Genomic DNA, 23,089 nt, shown 5'->3' with positions numbered 1-23,089 from the left:
AATACACTTGAAGACAACTAAAAAGCATTTTATATATTTTTACAATGCATTATAGATATATAAATTGCCAAAGAAACATTAATAAAACTTTGATAAGTGTTTTTTATTTCATAAAAATTATTATCTTTGAGTGAATTATTTTTCTCTATTTTTTTAACTATCATTATTCAAAAATACAATTTTTATAAGCATAATAAAAAAAAATTAAATTACAAATAAACAATAGATGTAAGTGAAACTTTATTTAATAAAAGATAATTGTAATAAAACCAAAATAAAAAAGTCTAAGCATGTTTTGTAGAAAATACAAAAATAACATACTGATAAGAAATAAATTAATCATGGATTTTTGAATAAACTTTATTTTTACAAGTATGACTTTTAGTATCATTACAATTTAGTACTGAAAAAGTGCATGGCTTTTAAGTTACTTTTTATTACATAAAAAGTTATTTTAAAATAAAGCAATGTCTATATAATTTTATTTAATCCCTTAGCAAAAAAATAAATAATGTAGTATTTGCCTGATAGTCTGCTAAATCGCTCTGAATAGTAATATAAGAATAGTAATGATAAGATCATATTAGTAATAATATTAGCTACATATTAAATAAATATACAGTTACCAAATGCACGTAAATCGTTATTTTGGTAACTATAATGTATATATATATATATAAAACTTTTTTAAGCTATTATAATAAAAATCAACTTTACATAGCGCTTGTTTATATAACCATGCTGGATCATTTTTGATTACTTTTGGTGTTTGTGAACATACATGTGATTTAGTTTGTTTAATAATATAATCAATAGCTGAGATTTTACCATTAGATTTTTAAAATATCTCTATAATTTCCACATTTAAATAAATTTGAATGCTACATCCTACTTTGTAGATTAAATAACAGATGTTTTATAGTAATTGCAACTTTATTGTTGCAGCTTGCACTATTAAAATGCCATCATAGTTTAATTTATCTGGTCTATCACTGTGGTCCTTTAGGTAGTTGTTTCACTACGGCAGTTGCATTTGCATTTGTTGCATTTTTACTCTTGCAGGTGATACAAGATATTAAACTTTTACTCGTCAGGGCAAGTCAAAAGTAAAAATGAAAACACACAGTAAAATTTGGAATAAATAGTACATGAAATATATAATAAGTTATGAATAAATAATACAAATACAAAAAAATTACAATAATTTTTTTGTGGTGGTCCAACTGGGGCAAGATTTGAGTCGTTGAGTCGATGTATTGCCCATGATTTGTGTCATTGACTTAGATCTCTACTGAGACAGACCAACTGAAGACAATTATTGTATTATGTTTGGCCAAAAATATATAAAAACTTTTCAAAACATTTTTATTCTTGGCAATTTTTTTACCTTACTCGTTAAGAAGCTACAGCCTACGGAAGTATAGCAAAATACTTTGAAATATTGAATAACAATAATTGTGTAAGTAATTTCCACTATAGCAAAAAATTAATTTCGACACACACACATATATATATATATATATATATCCACATATTGTTATGCAAATATCTTATTTTTCATTGTACAAAGGGGTGGTCCGCAAGGAGTCAGAAGAAAATCATAGAGAAGAGCATTGGTTGAGTATTACTTAAAATTAAATCTCTATTAGGACAACACAATGACACAAACTTGTCTTCAAACTGTTCAATAGTTGACAGATTATTGAAAATAACTTTTTATAATTATGTTTATAATTAGTAACAATAGTAAAATCTTGATTATTAATACTGGATATAAAGAACAATAGTATCAAATGCAGAGTAAAGTTTTAAACACCACAAAATTGGTCCAGTAAAACCGAAAATAAAATTGTTTATAGTTGGAGAATTGCTTACACTTTTCTACATCATTAGGGACTTTCATGGTATAAAATAGTTGCAACACAAACATTATTACAACTTTTCTTAGAAAATTAAACAACTGATTGATGGTTGATTACAAATGTCTTGGTGAACTGGGAGTGAAGTCTTACATCAAAGAATGTCAATTAAATACGTAGACAAAAATTACACAGTAAAGGAAAAATATGTTTAAAAGTAGCGAGTGCAAACCATGATAAAGAAATAAGCAGATAGTGGTTTAGAGGATATTATGTGGCCACGGTCAGAGGATTGGGAATAACCAAGCGGCTAGACTACAATACACACCAAAGCCCTGATAGTGTGAAGTATAATATCTGTATGACCACTCTGCCTCATACAATGGGAATAATCAAGCACTTGAACTCATAATTGTTAATATTTAATATTTTATCTTTTGCAATTGAGGATAATTAATCGCCATACTTGCTAGAGAACACTTTATCTTTTTAAGAGTTCTTTTTATATTAAATTAGGTTAATATTAGATTTTAAAGTGACATACATACTTTGTAAACATTAATACAACAAAAGAGTTTGTAGCAGATAACTAATAATATAGATGATTAGCTTATAATTAATCAGTTGTGATAAATATGTGAGGAGTATTCAAACAGTGGACAGATAATGTGACTTTAGACTGGTGTGGAGTGTAGCACTTTGGCCTGTATTATAGTCTGGCCTTGGAACAACTGCCTGAGCAACATGTATGTTTTAGTAATCAGCCTTTTTAAACTAAACAAAACTACTCTCATAATATTAACATTGCAGATTTGGAAGTTCATATGGCATAGCCCTGTTGTTGGACATATTTCAAATCCACAAAAGGCATATCTACAAATAATCTTAAATGGCTAGACCGATTTTAATGAAATTTTGTGTGTCTTCAGGTGGATTTGAGAATTGTATAGGTTTCCAATTTGGTCCAATTTAAATTATTTGCTTAGTCAACTTTTTATTTATACATTTTTGTTGATTTTGGAATGTTTTATATTGGATCCAGCAGACAACGCTACAACATGCAATACAAGGTGAAGTGATACTTAACAGCCGCTAACACTTTCAGCTGAAGTTCATCAAAGAGGCAAAAACATTTGTTTACATTTCAATTTTAGAAAAGTTTCAATTATTGTAAAGTGGCTTGTTCAGTAGTGTAATGCAGATTGCAAAGATGAAGTTACTATCTAATTTTAAATTTAGATTGCAGGAGCGATCAATAAACTATATAATGCAATGGAAATACTACTTAAACATTGTTATAAAAATTACCTTATTGTACAAAGCTGTGAATGTTTGCACATATAGTAATTGAATTTGGTTAGCTCCCTTGACAATGTATATGGTATTTTTACTGTAAAGAAAAGCAAATGGATAACACACTCTTTTCCTTATACCAGAATTATATATTTATGCACACTTTTATACATATTTATTTATCAGTGAAAACATCAAAATCACTTCAGTACCAGAAGTTAATCTAAGGTGACGAAGGAATAAATTATTCCGCGAAGAAACATAAACGAGGCAAACTCTACCTATAACACTAAAAAATGTCTTAGACTGGAAGTAGATTATAACTAGTGGTAGTAGACGCTTTTTGACATAATGAGGTCTTGACAACCAACATATGTTTATATTTTATAGATCACGTAAATTAATTACACTGGAAGTGAGTTTAACTAGCCGGACCTGACTCTTTTTGATTGCAGTAATTTTTAAGTCGTATGCAAGTTATATATCTTTTTCATCGGAACAAAGAGGCAAAAAATTAGGAAAGTTACAAAATCATTTACAAACACTTTTTTTGTTTTCATGATTGATTTTTATTTATTTTTTTTAAATTCAACTCAATGAAGATTAACTAGCTGTAGAAGAATTCTGATGACTGCATGAGTGTAGCGTCAACTAGCATTAAGAGTCGCTTCTGCATATTGTACAGTCTTTGAGCTAGCATTTCTGTTAGTCGCTGGAGTCATCCCTGGCAAGCTCTTGGCAAGGGAGAGAAGGTGGCTATTAATTAATTAACGACATGGTGGCAACCGCTTCGAAAAGGAAGAACATGCCTACGCCTATCGGAAATGGCAGAAGATGTGGGAACATGAATCCCGAGGATGATGGATTGCAAGACTCATCCCGCAAGTCCAACCTTGGGTGGTGGAACGGAAGCACAGTGAAGTGGATTACTACCTCACCCAATTCCTGAGTGAACATGGGTGAGGCTTACCTATTTGTTATGGGCAAAACCGGGTCACCACACTGCATCTATTGCCCAGACATTCCTGACGATGCGGAAAACATTTTATTCTGCTGCTCGTGTTGGGAAATACCTCGTCACGCGGAAACACGCTATGTTGGTACTTTATCGGTAGACTAGGATTGCCAAGTGTTGCTGGAGGGTCAGAAACACTGGGCCTGTTTGTTGCAATTTATCCAGGACATCCTTCGCACAAAGAAGGCTGATCTAGACCTCATCACGCAGTCTAGACCTTAGTTCTTCGAAGGCAAAACCGGCGAGAACCCTGAGGGTTTAGGTCAAAAGCAGACCTGGCCTAAAGTAATGTGACAAATGGTTTCCGGGTTAGGATCTTGAAGTATAGAGCAGGTTTATAGTGTACACATCTTTTGTGAGTCCCGCACTACAGGCTGGCTACCTGTGTGCATAAATGCATTTTTCTACCTCTCCTTAAAACAAAATCATCCATGACCTTTTCATTACCCAGTAAGTTCATGCCATACTTCACAATAAGCACTGATTAAATTAGGGAATGAATTATGTACTACAGTTAGTAAGGTGTTATATATTACAACATGTTGTCAACCCCAATAAAACAAGCTAAGTAGGTTTTGGACATCACAATCAAGAGGTACCACATATTCCAGGTGTGGCACTGTAAACAAGGTTAAATTCCTAGGCACAACGCTTGATAGCATGTTAATCTGGACCACAAACACAGAAAACCTTTGCAAAAGACTAAACTCCAGTCTATACTTGCTCAAACTAATCAGAGCCATTAATGACCTTTCAACAATAACAACAGCATACTTTGCACTATTCAAAACTCTTATATGATATGGCCTTGCTGTCTGTGAAGCAGCTTCCTCAGCAGATATCCAAGAATCAATCTTATTCAAAAGAAGACAATCAAAATTCTGGATGAACTCCAGAAATTATACTCCTGCAGAGAGGTGTTCTGAGTCACTTGGGATCTTAACTAAATCAATCTTTATATGTTGAGGTGCATGCTGATGGACAAAACAGATGAGAGACTATGATATACACATGCTCAACTCTATAGTGTTCCAACACACTGACTAGCTCAATATGAGGAAAAACCAACATACAAATATATTAAATTCTTCAGTCATCTGCCAAAAGAACAACAAATTGGAACAAACTGAAGGCAAGACTCCACATCTGGCTGGCTGAATGGCCTTTCTATTCAATAAATGACTACCTTCAACAGGAATAGACTGAAAAACATTTACTATTTGCTAATTAAACCAAATTAATAAATATAATGGATAGTGGCGTTTTCAACACCAATAGGCTGTAGGTCAGAGGGATTTTTGAAATAGGAATAGATGTCTTAACCAAGGACCCTAAGAACGTCCATGTGAAATTTCAATACAATCAGTATATTTATTGTATATTTTCTATATTTATGTATATTTTCAGAAAATACCACAGTTATAGCAATGAAAGGTTGCCCTCGAGGAGGATACTGTTTCCAGGAGGAGGAGGAGGATATATCTAGGAACCTTTCTGAAACAAATATGGTATAATAAACCAGCAAAAGGAACTTGACTTGAGTAATATCAACATATTCTGGAAGTAGTAGAATAACACATTCTAGTTTAGCCAAATATCTTGAAATTATTCTACACAGCAACATGAAATATGCATATAAAGAGTATTATATTCATAGCAAAAAGAGCTTTTGGTGCTTGTAATAGGCTCTATGGTTATAGTTGAAGATTAGATTTATGAAACAAAAACAATGATCACATATGCATGGTAGCTAAAAGCTAATCAAAGCAAAGCAGCAACAAAGTTGCAGTGCAGTGTCTTCAGAAAGTAGTATGTATAAGTAGCGGTAAAAAATAATTTCTTGTCCAACTATGGCTGTTTTGAGATGTATGTCTCTGGGACAGAAGGTGAACAGAGCAGCTATAGTGCAATAAAGCTTTTGGGCATAAGCTTTGAAGTACGAAGCCTTCTTTCTTAGATGAAATAATAAAGGAATTTCTTGGGGCGAAATGGCAATGAACAGCCTGATAATAATAATAAAGAAATCATTTGAATAAACCACACATAAGGTGTCCTAATAGTTTACACTGGTGGTTCATACCAGGGTGCAAGGATTGGGTTTGGTGTATATAGGTCAGGATCCAGATTGGTGTGCCCTTAGAAAAAAAAACATAATATTCCAAGCAAATATCATGGCAATTCAAACATGCACCAGAATGCATAACCAGATTAAGCCTAAAGATGGGTTTAAGTCAGAGAGATGAATGAAGATTTTGCTGAAAAGCAAAAGAACCCGTCAAGATCAGGAATCTATAAATATCATATGTTTTAAGTTATAAGTCTTTGATTTGAGGGTTAAACAGAATTAAGGGAGGTACAATTGATCAATTTTGATATTTACAATATGTCTTGAAAATATTATGATAATTATTTACTAATAAATGAATTAATACTATTTTATAAATAATTTCTCATTGTTTGAATGAATTTAATTAATTGTCATCATATTGTTATTGTGGTAATTTTTGTTTTGTTTTTTATACAGGGGAGTTAAATAGTAAGTTAATAAAAACATTCATAAAGTTTATAACATAGGTTTCAGGCACATATTATGTTTAAGTTTGGTGTATTGCAAAACAAAGTAAGCCTTATAAAATAATCAATTTCTGGGGGATAAATAAAATTGGCAAATCAATTGACAGATCCTGTACAGTGGACACAATGTTGACTTTTCTGTTTCTTCCTGTCTCTCACCAAGTACATCTTTTTCTCACAGCCTATATTCTTATGAAATATGATGGGAAACTAAATGTGAGAATGAAATGAATTACCCAAGAAGCACTATATATTTTGTAATTACAAACATTGATGTAAAAAAATATTTTGTAATTCAGAACAAGTTGTACTCAACTAAAATATTCTGTGACCATTTTACCAATTCAATATAAATGGTATTTTTCTATTGGTGTTTAATTATTTAAGGCATATTAATTTTTAAGCATATATATTTATAAAAATTTAAATTTATTCCTAGTTAAGAAAAATCAAATGTTAATGAAACTGTCATCTCTTGAAACTAGAGAGCTCTTGAATAGTAGATAGATCATAGTAAAAAATGTACTAATGAACTAAAATACTAACATTGAATTAACTGAACTAAAAATTGAATAGTGACTTAATACTAATAATAATATTGTTATGAAAATAGTTACAATTCCTTTATTGCATTTATACATTTCAATGCTATAAGAATATTTATTTTTGTGCTAAATTTTATTTTTCAGAGAAAAATTTTCTATACTACACAGTAGAAATTAAAAAAAAAAATTAGTACCAAACATATATAGTTGTTGTTTCCTCTTTGAAAAATAAATTAACAATGACAAAAAATCAAAAGTCCATTAAAGAATCAATGGCCTTTTTAAGACACACTCCTACACGTTTAAGAACATAAGAAGTTACAGTTAGACAATGTAGTTAAAATAATAAATGTCGAAAAAACGACAACACATAGGACAGATAGGAATGTGAGTGGGCTCTGCGGCCCACAAGAGTTGCAAGTGCTGCATCAGTGGTCATACGTGCCCAGGAAGGCGTTGCAGCGTGGACAGTAGTGGTTGGTCACTTTGAAACAGTCGCAACAGTAAGGACATATTGCGCACAGGCAACATCTGAAACGTAAGGCTTGTTTTAATTGATTTATTCTATTAGTTCGCAAAATAGAACATCTTAAAGTCAATTACATGAAATTTTGAGCAACAGTATTAGCAATTATAAAGAGATAACATAAATAAGACATATTTCTTTTTAGTAACTTTAAAACACTTTCTTATATAGAACATTCTTTTATTCCCAAACATTTGTCTTGAAAGCCTATAAAAAGCCACTCTTCACACCATACTAAATTGTAAGTGGCTGACATACCATACAACGCCCTTTTATGGTTAAGAAGACTGTTGCGGAACTGTGAAAGATGCAAACTGAAAAGTTAGTAGTCCCCATCATCGTATTCAGTATTTGATCAGGATAATTAATGAACAAGCAGGTACATCTACATGGACGGCTCAAGACATTGTTCTGGTGCCTCCCCCCCCCTAAAAACTTATGTGGTAGTAACGATTATTTCTGGGTCTCGATACATTAAAAAATACGAGTAAATATAAATGCTTAAGAAAGTGCAAACATGCAAAATATGTATAAACGTAGACACTTACTATAATTATCAGCATTGTTAAATATGCTTGACCTTATTTATTGAATGTAACATTTAAAAAATTTAAAGACCATTTACATATATAAAAATTCTAAATTAATTAAGTCAGATCAAATCAATAAATACAACACAAATCAGTTTTAAAGAAATTAAACAATTTATTTATTTGTAAAATAAAGACAAACTTAAAACGTTTACACTTAACACTGAAGAGAGATTTTCCTTGCTTTCATTTTGGCAAATTCGTTGAGAATGTAGTCAGTGTCTTTTTGGTTTAACAAACCATTCTCAATGGCCGTTGTTGTCAGTCCACTCAAATATTCCTGACAAATGGTGAATCTGAGATAAGTTTTTATTAGTTTCAACTTAGAAAACCTTCTTACACCACTTGCTACTGAAACAGGGAGTGTCAGAAGGATTTGTAGAGAAACAAAAACATTAGGGAATGTGTCCATATAATCATTTTTTGTTATATACGACAAGGTCATACTTGAAGAATTTAGGGGTGGCAACATTGGCGCAAAAATGTCTAGCTCTTCGAACATTTCAACTCCATTTACGTCACATTCTTCTCCATTACTCAGAACATTGTGAATTGTATGCAGGCGCCTTTCAAGGTCTTCTTGTCCCATGTCTGAACATTCTTAATGTCATACAGAAAACTAAAACTCTTGCTGTGGTTCTACATTAGTTCAAACCCCTCTTTAAGTGAGTTGATTGCTTTATCAAGCATTACACAAACAAATTGCAATTTGAATTATGACAATCCGGCATGCATCGATTCATCCTCACTCTCATAGGAGAATTGCCTCTTTGTTTTCCTTGGACGAACTTTGGTTTCCGATTCAAATTTAGCAGATACACCAATTTTTTTCTGCCTGTTCTGAAGCGTCTATGATGATACTATTATTGAGTCCTTCATCAGATCTCGTATTTTCCAAAAATATCTGGACACTTTTCACGGGATCCATTGAAGTTTGCAAAGTAGATGAGGCTTTCTGCAAGGTCTTACTCACCATGTTTACTTAAAAAAGGACATTATGTCACGTAACCAGGCAATAAAAAATTTTTCTGATCACTTCTACTGCAGTATTCCTGCTAAAAGCATCCAGTTTGTGGTCTTGAGAGGCTTCATACAAAGCATCGTAAATTTCCTCAATGTGGTATTTAAGATGTAATACGGCTTCAATCCTACTCTCCCAATGAGTATTGCTAAGGAAGGGGTTTCACTGTTAGAGTGGATATAAGTTTAATCAAAATACTTCACCTGTGAGTTGAACTAGAGAAAAAGTTTAATGTTTCTTGAACCTTACTAAAACAATTAACTGCAATAGGGCAAGAGAGAACAACATTGTTAATCACTAGATTCATGGAATGGTTACCACATGCCACGAAAAATGCTCTGGAATTCAAATCAAGTACTCTCTTCTGGACTCCAGCATGCTTTCTTCTTATGTTGGAGCCATTATCTTATCACTGGCCCCTCATGTTTTTAATGGGATTTTCCATGTAGCTAACTCACTGAGTAAGACTCCTGTGAGACCTTCACCTATTGTATTTGTATCTTTGATAGGCAGAAAGCCTAAACATTTTCTTTTATTGGCACTTTCTCATTTTTAACACATGTAACGAATCTCACCACCATTGTCATTTAATTTGTTCTATATGGCTAATATCGGGTGTACGATCCAGTATTATATCATAATATGTTGCTTGTTTTAGGTCTTGATTTGGTCGGAAATTCTCAGAAGAGTACATGGTGTTAGTATGTGTATCAAACTTGCAGTAGATATGTACTCGTACTAATAGAATGTTCTCACCAGTTCAACACTATGCGATATTTTGGTACCCGCAGTATGTTAGTTTAGTTTTTAATATAACGTTTACAAGTTTAAATCGACAAACGCTTTAAAATCGAGGACCATGTATGTCAGTAGCTAAACATACATGGACTTTTTTTAATTGACCATAGGCAACATCTGATGATTCCGTTTTATGGGTATTGTATAAATATGAACACAAAGTTTTACTCATTGCAATGCGATATGGACGAAATTGTAGTTCTATTTACGGTAGTGAAAATCAACATTACAAATAAATCATATTACACAAAGTAAAATGAACTAAACGAACTAAGAGTTATGGTACTCGTAAATAAGACCCTAATACATACTAGAGTAGTGAGAGCATGCAGCGCCTTGCCGTGCCACGTGAAGAGCCGCGCTCTGGGACCTAGTATATTGCTCTAATTGATCTTGGATCTCGGGTCGAAATTGTGTTCAACTCCTTCACGTTTGAACGACCAACGACCTGCCTACCCGCAAGTATACACACGAAGATGTCTAGTGCTAATACGTTACCGTTTGTCAGAGTAGTTAAGGTTTTCGTTTGGAATAATATTTTTTCTGAATTTTTAAAGCAAACTATCTTGGGAATTTTAAAGCCCTTATTGCCATCATTTCTAAAGACAGTGAAAATATACTTTTTTTATTATTCCACATAGTGTGATAAGAATTTGAAGCGGAGCTTCGGGACATATTATAATCTCGCCGAAAGAAAAACGGTTGAAAAGATTACTGGAGACAGTGACACGTTTTCTATTAAAAAGATTAGTTTCCTCAAGAGAATAATACTAAAATATGTTCCTTTTTATTATATTAATAGATAAATAAACTCATTTTGTATTAGTTTGCTCAAATAGTGAACATGTGTCTCTTTGGAAGTAACTCTTCTTACATGTTTAGCCATAACAACATCAATTTTAGAAATTGTAACTCTACAAGTTACAAAAAATTACCATTGTTATGCTCGAAAGGAGACTCTTTTGTTCCTCGAAAAGCCAACCCATGAGATCCTAAAAATTGGACAACACAAAGTAAACATTTCAACACTTGGCTCCAATGTTCTGTTTCAGCTTGAATGGTTCTCTCATGCTCTTCGTCAATCGTTCTATCCAAACGTCCCTTTTTGCTTGGCGCCCTACGTAACCGCATACTTTGCTTACCCATTAAACCGGTTCTGAGCAGAGTCAAACCAGTGCTAATGGGTGTTTTTGATAACACCTCAGTGAGTGTTGAATTCAGACACCATTATTCCACCAGAATTGGATAACACTACAAGAGGGTTTGTATAGAGACAGCATCACTATGCTGAAAATGTCACCCCCCCCCCCCCCCAATTATCTGGTCGCTTCATACTCTAATCTACATATCCCTGTCTCCTTACAAAAATGGTATAATTACAACTCCAAGACACAGAGCAACCGATTGGTCTAAACTTACGTAAAAATACACAAGATACAGGCCCACATGTGTGTCCTGCTCGTTGTCTGCTTCACGGTTCTAGTGGAGACTACAGTATGACATGTAGGACATGTCACAGTGCAGCTATTAGGTCCTACAGCTACCATACTCATGGCTGAATCTGTAACAATAAAAACATCATTATTATGCTTTCCAAAAGACAAACTTAGCGAAATGTTTGTGTACCTCAATAAAAAAAAGAAAAAAAACCATTATCATAATACAAGAATACACATAAAATAGTCAGTATATACAGTTTAATATACCTCAAAAGAGTTTCTGTTCAAGGATTGAAATTTCACAAGGAAATTTATTGTACAAATAACTTGTATTAAAACAAAAAAAATTACTTTTTATCTTATTTTGAATTTTTGTTAACTTTCACTCATAATAAAAATCGATATCTTCCCCCAACCCATAGCAATTAAATGTTTTTTAAATTATTACTATTAAAAAAAATTACAACTACAATTTAAAGTGTACCTAAAATTGTACTTTGATCTAAAACATATAAGAGCCAGAGAGTAAAGAAAACATTGTTTAGAGATTTGTTTCTGAAACGTTTTTGTCTGCTTTCAATGTTGCTTAATTTCATTAAACTTAACGGAACAATTATGAAAAAAGGTTCAATATACCCTAAATGTACAATATAAGCAATTCTGACAGATTATGTGTTGGGAAATGAATTGACATATTGCTTTCTATAACCTTTTTCACACAATAAACCTAAAATAAGAGCCAGTGGAAATTTTGTTTACCTTTTGAATCTCTTAGTAATACACTGAAATAATACATAACAAATATATCTACTTCCGATTCAAAATTATTATATGGCTCTATAAAACTACATCACATGTGCCTCCACTAAGATTACTACAGACTTAGTATCCCTCCACTCTTGGAGTAAATATTTGAAGAGTTACTGAAATTGTTGGAACTATTCAATTATTATAGAATGCTGCAGAGACATTTGTGTTATTCACTTGTACTTATAAAAATTCAATATGAAATTGTGTGCAAAGCTACATAACTGCTAGTAAAGATATAATACTGGTAGTATCAGACTTGCTATACTGGTTAGCAACTTTGTTATCAAATATGTCATCATCAGTAATGTAGCTGCTCCATTATTTATAATCCAGCTTCATTATTTATACTCCAATTGTTTTACAGTGTGCTTAATTAAGAAACAAAGTATAATTATTTCACACCACATGTGTTGTAACAAGCTTAGCTATGGTTGCATGCAGAATTTAAAGTCTATAGCTTATTTCATTTTTAAGTAATCCTGCGGATAAACAGACAATCATACAGAAAAGAATTTTGTTATCTCCCCTTGAAATATAATCTCTCTTTAAATAAAAAAAGAAAACACCTAGGATATAAGAGTGCATAATACATACTAGAGATATCCAGCCTACGAGTATTTCTTTAGAAAGTGCCAAAGACTTCGAGACTGTTTTAGGAGTACCTGCAAATTTAGAAACATTAAGAGAGGGGGAAGAGTGATTCTGAAGAAAGTTGTTCAAGATGAAGCAATACACTTCTGATGAATATTTTTAATCCTTTTGTCATCAATCCTGTTGTTACAGAATTAATAGATTTTTATTATTGGCGTCAAGTCCCTAAAGGGGCATTCACAAAGGGGCCTGACAAAGCCAGTTTGATAGTTCTGTATTGCCGGTCAGCGTCTTTACAAAATTGACCTTCCCTCTCCTCGCCAGATCTACAGCCACGGTCTCCATGCATTTTTTACCCCGAAAAACAAGGAAACATTTTTAATCGTGAGTACTGTCGCAAGTATCAGCGATAACCGCTGTCAATGCAGAATCTATTTGCATATGACAGAGAAACTTTACTGTCCGACACTGGGATCTCCATTTCTCGCAAACATCTATCGGGCACTGGAGAGATTTATCACTAACTAATGTAGCTCTATTGAAGAGTAAAACACAGCCAGAAGTATTTCAGTCCATCCCTTATACCAAAGTAAATTACCAGCGGCGGAAATAGACGATTTTATACCGAAGGCTTCTTAACTGAACTAAATTTTTTTGAACGGGGAAAGAGGTGAACTAAGGGTGTTATGTGACTCAGGATCTTACGTTTCTACACGCACAAAATCGGAATAATAAAAGCAAGTAGTAATTTTGCTTAACGTCTTACCTATGATTCTCTCGATCGTAAACACTGCAATAATATCTACTTTATACATGCCAATTTCCGTATCAAAACCATCATTAACCTCCATCATATAACATTATAAATGATTCACTAAAAAGCCTTTGAACTTCGATTTTATTATTCCTGCAAACTGATCTAAAATATTTGTGTTACCGAAATTATTGCTGCTATTCTATTAATGGTTTTATGTGGAAGGTTAGTGAGTGCAGACCTGTTGTGACCTGTTTTCTGTAATCCAGTTATAATTATTATTTATGTTACTATTAAGAGCATGTTGTAGAGTGAGTCTACATGGGTTTGACACACAACATGGTTGTTATGATTCCTGACTTATGCATATCACAACGCTCAGGTATGATTGGTTTATTTTAACATAGATTGTAGTTATGTGTTAGGTTAGCTATTCACCTAAAGAAGATATCAGATTGCAGATCTCGAAACGTAGTGCACTGGTATTGTATCACGGAACGATGGCAAATGTCCAGGAAAAGATTCTGTTTCCTTTAGAACTCTTCCGTCATCAAAAACAAATTTCAAACAAAGCATTTATTTTCTGTCTGAAAATTCATATCATTACTAGCTCGTTTATATTTGTAGTGTATAAGTATAGAATAAGCTTGATAGTAACACCACCTCTTATTTCAACCTTTTCCTCAACCGCTGTTGACCACAGAAAACAATCCAGATAAGAAAGTTAAAGTTTTAGTTAAAATATACTTTTAACTATATATTTTAGCAAATGTTGAGTATGCAGTGCTTGGTGAACTCGCATACCACACGGCGACAACGCAGCATGTGCCACATCCGTTGCTTCCTATCTTGCAGCCGATAAGAACTCCACCCTTTTCTTAGAAATGTCTACACATTCTGTTTTCTTGCTGCATAAGCGTCTGCTGTGCATACTCTTGCTTTCACTTAAGAAGAAGTAGGTTATGTTTGAAATAACAATACTTTTGAGTTGTGTGTGAGGATAAACTAATGTTGCGGTCAAAGCTAAATTTATAATAATACGAGAGTTCTAACCACTGAAGAATATATATACCATTCCATTTCGTGTATTGGCGTAGAAATAATTAAACTTATATGTTTAATGCAACGCAGAATAGGTTTATGTAGTAAATTTTGCGTTGAACGAAAAAACGTTAAAAATCTCTTGTTCAATATTACCCCAGAGTAAATATTTTGTAAGTTAAGAATACGTGCACATCAAGTCTCGTAAAAGGCTTCACTGAGGTTGTATTGAACATTTCAAATCTATTACTCTTTTTAATCACGAGATGTCCTGCAGTCAGTTAGAGAGGCAGACAATCAAACAGAAAAGACATTTCTTACACTACCTCGGCAGAGAAAATAAAAATTGTGTCAGCCTACTAAGTGGTAAGCTTCATTGACACTCAGCCAAATTCCATGGTTGGACATGCACCACCATAGAACTCATTTTTCGCTATTCAGGAATGAAACGTCACACAAAACTTAAACCTTTTAGGTGAAATCTTTCTCTAAATATCTTACCACGTGATACATCCACATTACATTTTTTTCATAGCAGTGACTAAATAATTCCCAGTTACCTAGTAAGGACATTACAATGCAAGAGTGATACAATGCCAACTGCTGTTTTATTACCTGACAAACACATTTGAACCAAATTATACGTGTTTAAAAAAAAACTGAATCGTAATTTTAACGTCATTATATTTGTTCAAGAAGTCCTCTAATACATAGTTAAATTCATATTTAATATAATTTATAAAGACGTAACAAATTCAAAGTGTTAAGCCTGTCAAACTGTTTTTCCAGGGGCGGCCCGAGATAGAAACTTAACCCGTGCAAGACATTATTTTGACACCCCTAATCAACAACCCTTTCGCCCACCCCTTCTATTTTATCACTCCTCTGTTAGTAATTATTTTTGGAATATATAATTTTTTATTTTAATAAATATCCGCTCTGTAACGACCACTCATTCAAAATTTCCATTATATGTACATATTTGTAGTGATTTTGAGTATGCAGATGAACAGCAGGATTTTAGTTGAGGCCAAACGTATTAACATGTAGGACGTATAATTTATTAAAAACGTAGGATGTTCGGAAAGTGTAAACCAAACGTTTCCGGAAAGGCAAACCGATCTTATTACATACACAATGTACAGAAATAAAACAGCTTCATTAACTACTAGTCCAGTCGTTTTAGCATTAAAACGGCACCAACCTTGAAATGAGAGGTAATAAGCTGAATATTTGTATATACCTTCATTTTGTCGTTTTAAGGTTGTCTCAAAAGTCTCATATAATCTAGCAACTGCGTCGTAAGTTATTCAAGGTTAAGGGTAGAAAACATCTTTTCAGGATCATGTTGATTTTTATTGCTCCAATTAATTAAGTTTACGACCCATTATAAAGTTTGGGAAACATTGTATTTAACACATTTTTCATGCACTCAATCGTTGTTGAGATAGAGGGCGGTGAGCTCGCTGCGCTCAGCCATACGTACTGTAAGCAAGGTTAACCGTGAATATCTGTGAACATTACCTCGAATTTGGAATAATCTGTATTATTTATCAGCTAGTACATTGTATTTACTAACAGTTTGCATATTTTCAATACATTAATTTGATAATACTTACCTATGTTGTGTGATTATAAATTCATTAAATGAAATACTTAGTGTATATCTTAATTTATTGAAAGTAGATATAATGGGTAATAACATCATTGGAGCAGTAGAACCCGAGATAATCTCGAAACACTGATTTTATTTATTCCTTTGACTTTGTAACTTACGCCGTAGACACAAGATTATATGAGGCTTTTGAGACCATTTCGAGGTTGATCGCTAAAATGACTGGACTAGATTGTTGCACTCGTCACGATTTTCTAAAGTGCACGGTGGCCGATGTGCACCAACAAACATTTACACTCTCCAATCTTAAACAAGTTTGGAGTATGCCAACCACGTATCGCGTAGAAGGCTTCACTGATGTCACATGCCACATTTCAATAGATGTGGGCAGACGACAGAAAGGCTGAAAAATACTCGTACAAAAAAGAACAATCTTGACAGCCCCCCTACCGAATTGGATTCTAGCTTTAGCGAAATTCCCATATAAATATATTACCAGTAAGGTAATGAATAATGTCTAATTAAAATTTATTAGTCTAATTTTTCTAATTTTATCTCTAGCGAAGTATACGACAAAATCAAACATTAAAAAGAAATTGAGTTCGAATCTACTACGTGAAAATAAGAGTTCTAATATTACTGTAAAAGGTGAGCTTCCAAGGGCGAGGTCGGTCAAGTCTCGTCAGTGACCGAGGTTTGGTTTGAGCTTAGGGTCGTCGGAAGGAGGTAACTATTTTCCTAGATTATGGAAATTTCCGGATAAACCGACGGTTGCATAACCCAGGCTAACCGAAACTAGCTACTTCTGAAAAGCTATACAGAGCTTTAAGTTTTTAAAGGTAAAAATTCAGAAAATTTTCAACTTAATTTCATACCAAAATTATAAGTAGAATTATTCTTTTATTAGAGGGTTGTATTATTAAGGGCCCGGCACGGTTCGTGTCGTTGTCCGACCGTCTATCTGTCTATCCTTGGGTGCGATACCTCTTGAAACTTGTAGCCTTGGTCCATTGGAGAGCTCTAAATATTAATATTGAGTCCAAAAGATAAAAGGGACTGCTATCCACCTACATAATAAGTCTTTCGTTGCGATATGTCGAGCCTTTCGATATTTTGTCGTATCGGTTTATTTTTCTCCACAGTGTGGAAAGGAAGAGCTCTCGGGCCCCTAGATACGTTGTTGCAATTACATAGCAATAACTACTTTGATTTTTTTTTGTATAAATGTAATTTCCTCATTTTCGAAATCGCGGACAAGATCTAACGGAAAGGAGATAAGCGGTTAAGCTGAATCACCAGACGATTCTTTTTTTTAATTCTCAGAAGGACAAGGATGAGGAAAGTACCTAGTGCCTGTAACAACGCAGGAGCTCTCCACAAGCCATTTATTATTGATGTAAAATTATCGGGAATTTAAAATTAGATAATATTCCCAGGCAATAGGCCTACTTCTAAAATTCATAAATTCCCGGGAACTTATGATTAATTAGCAATATAGCTCAAAAAACTGTACATTAATAGGTAAAAAGAGTAATTGTATGATTAAATCTAAATAAAAAACTTGAATATATTTAAAGTAAAATTATATGTAAATAAAGTTCCTAGGAATTTCCCCATCAAAACTTATTCTAATTAAATTACCCTTCAGAGCTAAACCATGTTTTATGAGACTTAATTAGCTATATAATATATTAATACATTTTATTTAAACATTCCTACTTTCTATTTTAAATTATAAAAAAATAGATTAAATTAATGGGTGGAATGAAAGCTCTTGGATTAAAATGTGTGGATTTGATTAGTTAGCCCCGTTTTAAGGTTCTTTAACTGTTAGTTAGGTACTGAAAAATTCAATATCTATACATTTTAATAATCCCCAATGTTTGGGAACATCTTGGGCCAAAGAAATATTCCCGGCAATATTCCCATTTCATAAGTTCCCTCCCACTCAGAATATTCCCGATCCACATCAACAATAATGATAATATGGAACTATATCAACGATACCTTATCTAATTATAGATGTAATTTTTAGGTGAAATCGATTTTTTAAAACAAATTTTTAATATTTCAATTGATTTGGCGCTTCGAGTCTGGAAACCGTGATGTACTGGAAGGGGTAAGGGATAAGGCAGACACGCCACACAGGCTGTGGCAGCGAACATTAAGATCGCTCGCATAAACAGGCCCGGAGAGGCGCTCGCGTGGCGGTCAGGGGACTCTCGTGCAAATATTATTGTGGTCACTACACCAGTCACCCTCCTCAATACTGCAGTGCTTCCCAAAGTGTGGGCCGCGGCTCTCTGGGGCGCCTCGAAATCCTGCTAGGGGTTTCGCGGTTGAGCGACTGTGATTAAAAAGATATCATGTCATGTTAACAAAATTAAAAATATATATTTATTATTGTTTTCACGATAGACTAGTTTTATAATGTCATATAAAACTATTGAATCGTCATTAATGTATCTACAGTTCCATAAATAACTTAAAATTACTTTTATACTCTAACAGTTTGCTATAAAGGAAATTGGTACATCATCGCATTTATAGCGTTCTGGTGAGAGACTCGTACGAACACTCACCACCATTTCTTAGATCTTGTTGCCTTGACGCTACACATCACTCCACCCAGACAAGCCAATAAGCATAACATTGACTGGAAAAAATGTGTCTTAATATAATAGGCTACTGATAGTGCATTTAAATGGGGGTTGAAAAAGAGGACTTCAAGCTCCGTTCGAGCAAAAGCGATAATTGTGATTTGAACCCATTGCGTGAGCCATAGATAAGCATTAGCCGCAGAAAATCTCATTCAGGAACTGCACGATACACTGGACATTGTTATCGACGCAGTCAACTACATTTAAAATACTCCTAAGAAGTAAAATTTGTTTGAACAAATGTGCAATGATCTGACCTCATGCTTTATTCTACAGTAGTTTTTGTTGGTTGTCTCTTGGTAACCCCCTGTCTAGGACGTTTGAGCTGAGACTTGAAATATATACCATTAATAACCATTAATATACAAGCAAACGCTTTTATTGTCTTATCAATATTTTTAATGGTTATTCAGAAAAATATATCAAACTATTATTGTTTACTTCATGATATAAATACTAAAAAAGATGAACTTATAAAAAAATAAAAATTGCTTGGATGCATACCTATTAATAACATCTTCAAAATGAAATACCACTCATAACTCTACAATCAAAAATAAGGACTTAAAATTCAATCAAGTTTATTTAAGTACAGTCGGCTTTTAACAAGTTTAAGTTTGTATTGTGAACAATATATATTTAAAAGGCTTATTTATTTCAACTCTGCAGTTATTGCATTAATAATATAAAGAGTATGTTACTTTCTTAATTTTAGTTTCTGCCCTTCTTCTATAGTATCTGTGTGATCTAACTTTAAATATACATAAACCATTTTCCTAAAATATATTTGATAACTATACCCATGATAAATTGATTTCATAATTTTTGTTTACAGAAGAATGCTCTAAAACAATAAGCATTAGGATTTTAATATTTTAGAGTACACATCCTTGGATAACTCCCTCCACTGCACCATGATAGCGACTGGGCGCTATCAAAAATCTTCAATTTTTCCCACATTACCAAATGGCAACCCACTCGTTTACCACAAATATGTCATTTTTAGAATAATCTTAAAGATTCTTCGCGTTCATAACTAACTTAGTTTGAGATTTCTGAAAGTACAACGTTTTCAGAGTAGGTGTTTTAAAGCTGTTCAAAGATGTCTTAAAATAAAATAAACTGTATTTAAACTTACTGTAGAAGTGTTGTTACGTTGAAATTAACCTCTGGAGGATCACAGTATCGCCAGTCTAGGACTTGTCCCTCACAAACAACAATAACTCGAAACCACTTGTCTTCGTGGTAAACAAAGTCACCGAAAGAAAACAATGGAGCTGGTCAACCGACTAGCTGTCGTCGCCTTTCTTAGGTGTATGTAGTATGGGTTGTGTGAAAAGTGGCGCAGCGTGGCGGCGCAACAAATGAAGTGGTGGTGGGGGGGGGAAAGGAGAATAGGAAGGAGATCTCAGATATAAGGAAAACTATTAACAAATGTGTGTATCACAATCTTATCATACACGAGGGTTTAGAAAAAGTTTTTTATTCGAAACGTGACACATTCTGTAAAATGAAAGGCCAGTTTACATAGCAATGATAAAAAAATGGATTTAAAAAAATATTTGACTGCTGCCTCATCTTTTATGGATTTAAAAAAATATTTGACTGCTGTCTTACCTTAAAGGTCTTACACAGGTCCAGTTTCTATCTTGGGTCGTCCCTGCAGTGTCTAAATTACTACTTTTAGCAACTATAAGATTCATTTGGTAAAGAGGTGGTTCAAGAAAGAGATTGGTCACCTTTATCCGAACAAAAATCAGTATTGTGTTATCCAACAGCTGATATTCCAATTTAACGGCGTCCCCAAATCCACAAATTCTTCACCCCTCCCCCCCAAATTAAAAACCCCTCTATATAATTAATCTCTGTAAATATAAAGTGTAGAGTTGATAGCAATCCGAAGCAGTACATATCATGATTATGTTCTTGAACCAAACCATAAAGAGTAATGAAGTTTTTTTTAATATTCCGAGCTAAAAATAGAAAATGTTTTTAATTATCTTCTAGGAATAGGTAAACGGATTTTTTTTATCCAGGAACTGTCTAAAACACCCTTTTCAACCAGTATAATTGGTTATTCATCATTGCCTGAGCGTAAGCGAAACTTATATCACTTTGGTGAGGGAGCTGGAAACTCACACTTTTATGTGTATGTGTTACGTATGTTCCCTCGATACTAAATTTAACACGAAAACTATTTTAGGTAGACTTTAAATTTTTCATAAAGCATTATTTCCATATAGGAATCTTCAAATTCGGTAATGGTATACTCCGTGAGATTTGTAAGGATGCTAACGAATCCTATCTTCCGCAGGATATTTGAGGAGTGACAAATCAAAACGTGTTTTGTCACAGTTACTAAAATATTGGGAAATCACAAACAATTGTTGATCATATGTTTTTAAGCTTTACATTCTTTAGGCTGCCTCATTATGAAGTTCATACGATTTAAATTATAATTAACTCTGTTTTTCTGTTAAAAGTTTCCTTTTTCTTTGTAAAAAGTGCTTAAAATAAGTTGGACATGACACTATTTGAACAAACGGGATGGACAAAACACGTTTTGTTTAAATTACTCAAGGACAAATCACGCTTTGATCGAACCATATCTTATAACCACGACAATGGATAAGGGGTCATAATGAAGGTAAAAACAGTATAGTTTGTTCAAAAAGTGTATTATTTACATTGATTTTAAGTTGCCTACAGTTGAAAATTAAGAAATACATTGATAAAACTATTTAGCATTTAATTCACCTTCAAGAAATCATTGTTTATATTCTTATGGCAACCTCGTCTTCCAAACACTCACACAAAACTTCATCATTGTCATTGTCTTGATTATTTACTGCCTCAGTGTCATTGATGATTCTCTTGTACCATTCAAAGTATTCACCTGGTAAGGTCTCCCAGTCCTGTTCAAACATAATCTCTAAACAGTTTTTGAACGTCATTTTTCTTTTCACTTGAAATTGGGTGGCCTAAAAGAATCTCTTCTAGTGCGATATCCATTATCTTCTTGTCGTTTACTTGCTTTTTGTACAAAGTCACAGAGTTCCCTTCATCCATATCTTCAAAACGGTAGTTTTTTGTAGCTCTCACGCCAACTTTAATAACTTTCTTCTTTGTCACCAATTGTTTTGTCTTTATTTTTCACTTGACTTGTCACAGTTGCTCTCTTGGTTATTGAAAATTCGTTTCATTACACTAATTGCTTCTAAGTTCTTGAAGTTACGTTGACAAGGATTTCGTATTCAAAGTTTGCCAGTCAATTCCAAGTTGTTTGACCTGTCCAATTTATTGATACAACTTAGTGTAATCTTCTTTCGATAAAATTGTGACATTCTTTCTTAGAAATTTTCTCTACTCTGCCAAAAATCCGGTCCGCAGGTAAAAAGCTGTGTCCTTTGACGGGATAATATATCTGAATTTCCTCTAAGGTTGTATTTACTGTGTGCATGTAAAACATAAGTGTGTTGAAGTACTATGTTATTTTTATTTTTGAGCACCGCACCCGTCACAAAATAAACGAAGTACAGTCTTACCGTTGAAGTCCATTGTGTTAAGGTGATAAAAAAGTGCTGATGAGACCCTCTGTGCTTCCTTTTCCAGATTGGTCTTCTTCCGTCCAAGTGTAAAAAATAGGGTCCTTTGTGGCCAAGTCAACTATTACCAATGAATAAAAAATTCAATTGCCTTAAATAAAATGCTTCCTGAATGCAAGTTTTAGGCAGCGGCTGGATCTGTTGGAGATCAAAACATAATGAAATGGAGTTATCAGGTTCCGTTTTAATGTAGTCGTAAAATGCCTTTGCTCTCCTCTTGTGGATGGTTTTTTCGGCCATTCACATAGCTTTTTCTTGAGAATTTGGTGGCGCCTGTTTCAATTTTTCTTTTATTACTAGGCACTGGCTACAAACATCAGACGCTGGAGTTTCTGAAACCTATGTTGAATTCA

At 33.4% G+C, this 23,089-nt stretch overlaps 1 protein-coding gene across 1 annotated transcript; it reads right to left on the bottom strand.

Annotated features, from left to right (window-relative positions):
- Positions 1-6,969: 6,969 nt before the first annotated feature.
- Positions 6,970-22,058, bottom strand: LOC124363552 (lipopolysaccharide-induced tumor necrosis factor-alpha factor homolog). The gene is made up of 3 exons (XM_046818803.1): positions 21,944-22,058; positions 11,641-11,782; positions 6,970-7,817 (listed from the first exon to the last, which is right to left on the bottom strand). Exons 1-3 carry the CDS (start codon positions 22,056-22,058, stop codon positions 7,715-7,717), a joined length of 360 nt encoding a protein of 119 aa, XP_046674759.1. The 3' UTR covers positions 6,970-7,714.
- Between the last annotated feature and the right edge of the window lie 1,031 nt (positions 22,059-23,089).

The sequence above is a fragment of the Homalodisca vitripennis genome, chromosome 5 (assembly GCF_021130785.1).
Source record: "Homalodisca vitripennis isolate AUS2020 chromosome 5, UT_GWSS_2.1, whole genome shotgun sequence".
NCBI classification, from domain to species: Eukaryota; Metazoa; Arthropoda; class Insecta; order Hemiptera; family Cicadellidae; genus Homalodisca; species Homalodisca vitripennis.
The sequence above is the reverse complement of the archived record's forward strand: the minus strand, read 5'-3'. Positions and strand labels throughout refer to the sequence as shown.